At 66.7% G+C, this 6,665-nt stretch overlaps 1 protein-coding gene across 1 annotated transcript in view; it reads left to right on the top strand.

The window, feature by feature from the left end:
• Positions 1-1,656: 1,656 nt before the first annotated feature.
• The window catches only part of PTP4A3 (protein tyrosine phosphatase type IVA, member 3), a 7,148-nt gene continuing 2,139 nt past the window's right edge, over positions 1,657-6,665 (top strand). The window contains exons 1-3 of the mRNA XM_006913025.3: positions 1,657-2,554; positions 4,644-4,736; positions 5,827-6,023. Coding sequence (XP_006913087.1) covers positions 2,450-2,554; positions 4,644-4,736; positions 5,827-6,023 — 395 coding nt within the window. The 5' untranslated portion in view covers positions 1,657-2,449. The remainder of the gene's footprint in view (positions 2,555-4,643; positions 4,737-5,826; positions 6,024-6,665) is intronic.

Below are 6,665 nucleotides of genomic sequence, written 5' to 3' on the forward strand. Positions count from 1 at the left end.
AACAACTTCAGGCTCAGTGGGCAGTAGTGTAGGGTGGCTCTGGGCACCTTCCTGCCCAGCGACTCTCGGCCCCGGGGACCTACCCAGCGACACTGGGCAGTAGAGCCAGGCGATCTGCTATTGCCCACAGGGCCTCCATGTGCCCAGCATCTGTGGGTGGCGAGGTGGCGGTCAGCCCCTTGGGAGAGGCCTGGAGTCCGGTGTCTTCCCTGGGCCTTCTCCTGTCTGGTAAACACACACACGCACGCACACGGGGACATCCTGCCGCCCCAGGAGGCACAGGTGTTTGTGTGCGGCTGTTCGGGGCGCCCGAGGCTGTCTGTTTCCTCGCCCGCGCTCTGAGCAGCAGCTGCTCAGAGGGAGCAGGTCCGGCGGCCGAGCCACAGGATGCCTTCTCTCTGCCCGTCCCCTCCCTGGGCACCACGCCCCGACCTCGCCCTCCTGGGACCGGGGCACCGGGCAGGGGCTGAGATGTGGCGCCTGCCCTGAGCCCGGGAGTGGTGGCGGAGTCCCAGGCCTTGGGCCCGTCCTGCGCCCAGGCTGAGGCTCCGGCGGGCAGCTGGAGAAGGGGGTGCAGGGGCACAGGTAGGAGGACACTTCCGGGTGAGCAGATGGGGTGCTGGCTGCGGGGCTGGGGCTAGTCCAGTGGCTGGAGGGTCTGCTGACCCTTGGGTTGCGGCTGGAGGGAGCGTGGGGGCATCTCGTTTGGCCCTTCGTTCTGCAGATGGAAAACCGAGGTCAGTGACATGCCCGAGGACTCCGAGCCTGCCCTTGGGGGTGAGAGTCAGGCTGGTGCTGCTGCCGGGGCCCCCGGCCCGGGACCCTTGGGGCCCAGAGAGGGAGACGGGTGTGGAGGGGCTGGGTGGCTGTCTCTGTGGACAGGCGCATCTTTCTCAGGGGCCCTGTGCTGTCACTGCCTCGGCGTGAGCCTGGTGGCTGTCCTCTGGCCGTCGCGGTCTGCCCTGGTTCTCTGAACTCCCGGAGGCAGCGACTGGCTTGTCTACCGCCCCCTGCCCCACGCCACCCGGCCCTGTGGGTGGATGGCAGCACGGCGGGCTGGGGCGGGGTCTGGCTGCAGCCCGAGGTTCCGCGGGGAGCTCCTGAGAGGCTCGGTGGTTCGTGGCTGGGAGCGGGGCCTCCTTCCACTCACCCGCGGGCCCGGCTCCTCGGCCTCTATACTGACCCCCTTCCCTGAGCACTGGCCGCCCCCAAATCATCTGGGCTCAGAATTCTGCAAGGGGCAGGGAGCCTGTCTTGGGGTACAGGAGGGGTGTCTGCTGATCACAGGAGGGCGGCCAGGCTCACAGTGCCAGGCCCTGCCATGACAGACCGCCCGGAGAGAGAGAGAAAGAGAGAGAGAGAGAGAGAGAGAGAGAGAGAGTGTGTGTGTGTGTGTGTGTGTGTGAACCTGCCACTCCATGCTGGTGGCTGTCCTGTCACCTCGGGGGGCCCTGGGCTGCCCAGCCGGAGCTGTCCTTCTTTATGCCCCCACATGGGGAAACTGAGTGCCAGGGAGGCCACCCCACAGCAGCAGGCCCGGCACGCATGTGTCCCTCAGCGCAGGGGTCCGGCAGGCTGGCAGCCCGCAGCAGGCGGGGGCTTCCGCTGACCCCTGGTCTGTCCGTTCTCTCCTCTCTGCCTGCAGACGCTGCCTGCTGCTGACCAGCCCGGGGTCCATGGAGAGGGCCTCGAGGGCCGGCTCTGAGTGCTGCCGGACCCAGCATCACCACCACGCCGGCTGCTGAGGGGGCCTCTGCACCTCTGGCCCTCACCATTGCCCTCACCCGCCGATGGCCCCCGCTGCCCGGCCCGGGGCCGCCTGAGCCCCCTGTGCCCCGCCAGGACTCACCCTACCCCGATGGGGTAACGTGACGGAGGCCCGCGTGTCAGAGCTGGCCACCCGCCCGCCCGCCACGTCCGCTGCCTGTGACCCCCTACCCCGAAGTGGCCCCGTTGGCTTAGTTCAAGTTCGTTTTTCCTTTGGTCCTTGGGGGTTGGGGTCTGCCTTTGAGTGAGGGGCCCTCCGCCCATCCAGCGATGCAGCGAGGGCGTCCCCAGGGACAGGCACAGTGCGGGACACAGCCACGGCAGCCGGACTCACTCTGGGCTTTTGAAGATTTTCTTTGCTGAAATTTTCGGTGGTTACTTTTATTCTTGCCCCCTTATAATTCTCTGTCTCTGGGAGGCGGGAGCCTGGACGGGCCGTTCTCCTTTGGGGGGCCGTTCTTCCTCTGCGTTTGGAAAGAGCTCGGTTTTCTATTCTAACTCTCCGTGGCCGGGGCAGCGTCCTCCCCGCTCCCAAGTATTTGCACAATATTTGTGCAGAGTGTGGGGGGCAGGTTTTTTTAAAAGCATTTCCTCTCCTGGACAAGCACATTCTCATTCGCACCGGGTTTGGGGGGCTGGGGTCTCCTCCTGTTGTGCTCCCTGCCCCGTCTTGACGGGAGCCATGGCGCGCATGAACCGGCCAGCCCCCGTGGAGGTGACCCACAAGAACATGCGCTTCCTCATCACGCACAACCCCACCAACGCCACCCTGGGCTCCTTCATCGAGGTGAGCGGGCCGGCAGGGGTCCAACGAGCGTGGCTGCGCGGCCCTCAGCCTCCCGAGGGCTTCGTAGCTGTCACCCCTGCGCTTGGGGGCAAAAATGTCACTGCGGTTGCAGATCCCCGAGGGGGCATGATAGTGTCCTGGGAGCGCAGGGGTGAGGGCTGCGGGGGGTCAGCTGGGTTCCCTGAGGGCCGACATGTGGCGGGTAGACGCACACTGTGACCATAGAGGAGGGTTCGGAGCCGGGAGGAGCAGGGAGCATTGCCCGCAGCTGGAGCCGCCCTGAGCCCTTTGCTGGCTGTTTGGCCCCTGCTGTGGCTGAGCGGGACGGAGGAGGGAAGGACCCCAGGTGAGGAGTGGGCTCTGACAGCCCAGAGCCAGGCAGGTGGCAGAGCGGGCGGGGCGGCCAGCACCACGGCCAGCTCCACGGCCCACATCTGCAGGGAGCCCACGCACTCTGGGGGAGGCCTCAGGTCAGAACAGGCTGGACTGGGTGCTTCAGGGCACTGATGTCTGTGTGAGGAGGGGCTGGGCACCAGTCTGAGCTGGCCATGGGACAGTGACCAGTCTCCTAGCACAGCCTGGAGAGTCAGCGGGCACATACCTGCTGCTAGTAGCCCCAGCAGACATGACGGATGTGTCTGCCGAGCCTGCCGCGCTGTCCGTGGCCCGCAGTAGGCGCCTGGCCTCTGTAGAGCTCCTGGCTGTTTGCAGAGCCCCCAGCTGTGTGTAAGGCTGTTTGTGGTCTCAGCTCCTCAGTAACATGGGATAGGCCCCCGCGGGTGCTTGTCATAATTAAGCAGACTTAGGTGTGAGAGGATCCTGAACACTGCATAGAGAGAGGCAGCGGGCACCCTGCCATCAGGGGACCTGCGACCTGGACACTAACTAAGCCAGGCGCCCTATGGAAGAGGGTTGTACCCCTCACAGCTGAGGCCCTCGAGATAATAGCAGGACCTAGGAAGAGACTGAGCCGTACGCTCAGCGTGTGACCAGGATCGGGGCTCAGTGTGTGACCAGGGTCAGGGCTCAGCGTGTGATCATTAGCAGGACCTAGGAAGAGACTGAGTCGTACGCTCAGCGTGTGACCAGGGTCAGGATTCAGTGTGTGTCCGGGGTCGGGGCTCGTGTGTGACCAGGATCAGTGCTCATGTGTGACCAGGTCAGGGCCCAGAGTGTGACCAGGATCAGGTGTGACCAGGGTCAGAGGTCATGTGTGACCAGGTTAGGGTGCAGCGTGTGACCAGGTCAGGGCACAACCTGTGACCAGGATGAGGTGTGACCAGGGTCAGGGCCAAGTGCGTAACTGGGGTCAGGGCTTAGGCCTGGGGTGGGTGGCAGCACGCTCTGCTGCAGGCACAGAGGGATCTGCGTGACCCCCACAGCCTCAGAGCCCTGTACCCTCTCTGTTCCCAGATTCTCTGTCCTGCCCTCACTGTGTCCGGTGTCCCTGTCACATGACAGGCAAGGTCCAGCAACTGATTCCTCACCGCTCCCAAAATAGCTGCTGGGAGCAGGTGGGGGGTGTAGCCCCTGCACGTGGCTGGTGGAGGGGAACCCCCAGGCCCCCCCACGTTGGGTATAAATATCCCGGGCCTGGCGGTGAACTGTCTTGACCTTGCCCCCGGCAGCCGGGGCTTTCCGGCCGGCGTGCGAGGCCGGGCGTCTCTGCAGCTCTCCTAGTGCACGCCCACCGAGGCCTGCCCCTCCCTGCCCGAAGGCCCCGGCGTGGGGTCTGGATGCGCCCCTTAGTGGACCGCTCATGCCCCCCTGGCCGGGAGGGCTGCTCAGAGCGGGGATCACACACAAGGGCGCATGTGTGGGCTGCCTGAGGACCCGGGAGTTTCGTCTAGAGAATAGGGTCCTCCTGAGTCCTGAGAACCCTCAGGAGAGCTAATGTGCTGGGTGGGCCGAGGCCCAGGTGCCCCAGGGCATCGGGAAAGACGCTTCTGCCTCTGGCGGTCACAGAGCCTGCGTCCACCACGGGCGGCTGGCATTTCTGTCCTGTCGAGTGGGCGCAGCCCTGCCTTGGGGGTCCCCCCCCCGAGCCCTGAAGCCCCAGCGCTGCCTTCCCCCTCCTCCCTCCTGCCAGGACCTGAAGAAGTACGGGGCCACCACCGTGGTTCGGGTGTGTGAAGTGACGTACGACAAGGCCCCGTTGGAGAAGGACGGCATCACCGTCGTGGTGAGGGTCGGGCGCCGTGGTGAGGGTCGGGCGCCGTGGTGAGGGTCGGGTGTCGTGGTGAGGGTCGGGTGCCGTGGCGAGGGTCGGGTGCCGTGGTGAGGGTCGGGTGCCGTGCTGGCTGCTGCTGTGCCGGGGGAGGTGCGGGGGGTCCGCCTGGACGGCGCTGTGGGCAGGCACGTACCGCCTCGCCACGTGCTGCCTGCCACGCGGGCACGCGTGGGGACACGCTGCGAGGAGGTCCAGGCACCGGGCGGCATTACCTTGGGGAGCCACCTCCTCTCTGCACGGCCTTGTCCCACCTCTGGAGTGGCCATGCTTGTGCCCGGCCAGCCTGGCCCAGGAGGCAGGAGCACACGCTCCGCCCAGCCCTGGCTCACCAGCCAGGTGCTCCCACGCCGGCTTTGAGAGGTTCGCTGCTCAGCAAGCCCCCACGAGGCCCTGTTGTGGGGAAACTGAGGCCGAGGCCGCAGCGGGACTGCGGCAGAGCTGAGACCGCGTGGGGAGCGGCGACACCCCTCCAGGAGGGCTCCGCCCTCAGGGCCCAGGTCTCTGACCCTAACAGCCCGGCCTGGCAGGGGCGCGGCCCCGGCCCCGGCCCCGCTGTGCAGACGGCCCTGCTCGCAGTGGCCGCCCAGGGTCCCCGAGCAGGTGCCGAGCACAGCAGGAGCCCCAGCGGCCCCTGTGTGTCTCAGAGGCCTCATCCTAGTCACTGCTGCCCGTGTTTGGGCCCCTGTCGCTGGGCAGCAGGTGTCACGGGAGGGGGCGGCTGCACCTGGCAGCTCCCTGGGGAGGCTGTGGGGAGGGACCCTTGGGGCTGTTTCCTTGGTCCCTGGCCCTGGGGACCTGTGTCCAGGTGGAAGGCGGGTGACTGCTGCTGTGTTCCTGTTGGAGGGTCTCATGGCACCCGCCTCGAGCAGACCTGCCGTGATTCGGGCTGGAGGCACGAGGGGCTCCCGCCGTCCCCACCCAGCTCTGCTCGAGACCCGGCCGCCCCAGCGCCAGAGGCTCCCTTAGTGACTCCTTCCCACGCAAGGACCGTGCCACGGTGAAGGTGTCGCTGGGTGTGTAACCTCTGCCTGGCCGTTTGCAGTGGCGGAAAGAGCCCGAGCTTCAGGCTCAGACAGGCCCGGCCCGAACCCCGCCTCTGCCTCTTCCCAGCTGTGACCCCAGGACCACACCTGTGAAGTGCAGGCTCTTGGCAGGACTCAGGGTAAAGCGTGTGCAGAACCTGGTAACAGAGCCAGTGGCCTCCCTCCCTTCCTCTGCAGCAGCCAGGATGCGGGTCAGGTGCGAGGCGGCAGGGCAGGCCCGTTCCATCCAGGTGTTGGTGGGGAAGGGGATGAGGCGGCCCGTGGAGATTCACCCCTGGTGCCGATGGCATTCTGGAGCAGTCCCCTCTGCCCGTGTGCATCTGCTGCACCAGGACCCGAGGGTGTCCGTCCTCACGCAGCCCCCTGGGCCCCCCACCCTGGCCTCACCTCACCGCTTCCAGGCGCGGGGGGCGGTGGGCAGCGGGCAGCACGGGTGGTTTTCAAAACCAAATGAACCACTGGGAGCATCCGGAAAAGGCCCCAGCTGTGAGCGACCGCGGGATCCAGTCCCCAGCGCCGCGGTGACACTTTCTTCATTCCTCCTCGGTCACCGGGCCGGGGACACGGAGAGGCACGTGTCAGCCATGTTCGTGCACCAGACCCCTGTGTCTGCTGACCCGGAACCTCTCAGGCTGGCGAGGGTCAGGCTGTGGCCGCGGAGTCACCAGGGCCTGATGGGGCGGTGGGGCTCTCACAAGAAAAGGGGAGCATGTTCCAGAAGGTTTCCTGGGGAGAGGACAGGGGAGTGAGCAGGAAAGGGTGACAGGGCACCTGCCCCTCCCACCCGCCCAGCGACTTCTGCCCCGGGCCCGCCCCTCACCGTCACGGGCTCGCAGGG

This window comes from Pteropus alecto, unplaced genomic scaffold (assembly GCF_000325575.1).
Source record: "Pteropus alecto unplaced genomic scaffold, ASM32557v1 scaffold105, whole genome shotgun sequence".
Taxonomy (NCBI): Eukaryota; Metazoa; Chordata; class Mammalia; order Chiroptera; family Pteropodidae; genus Pteropus; species Pteropus alecto.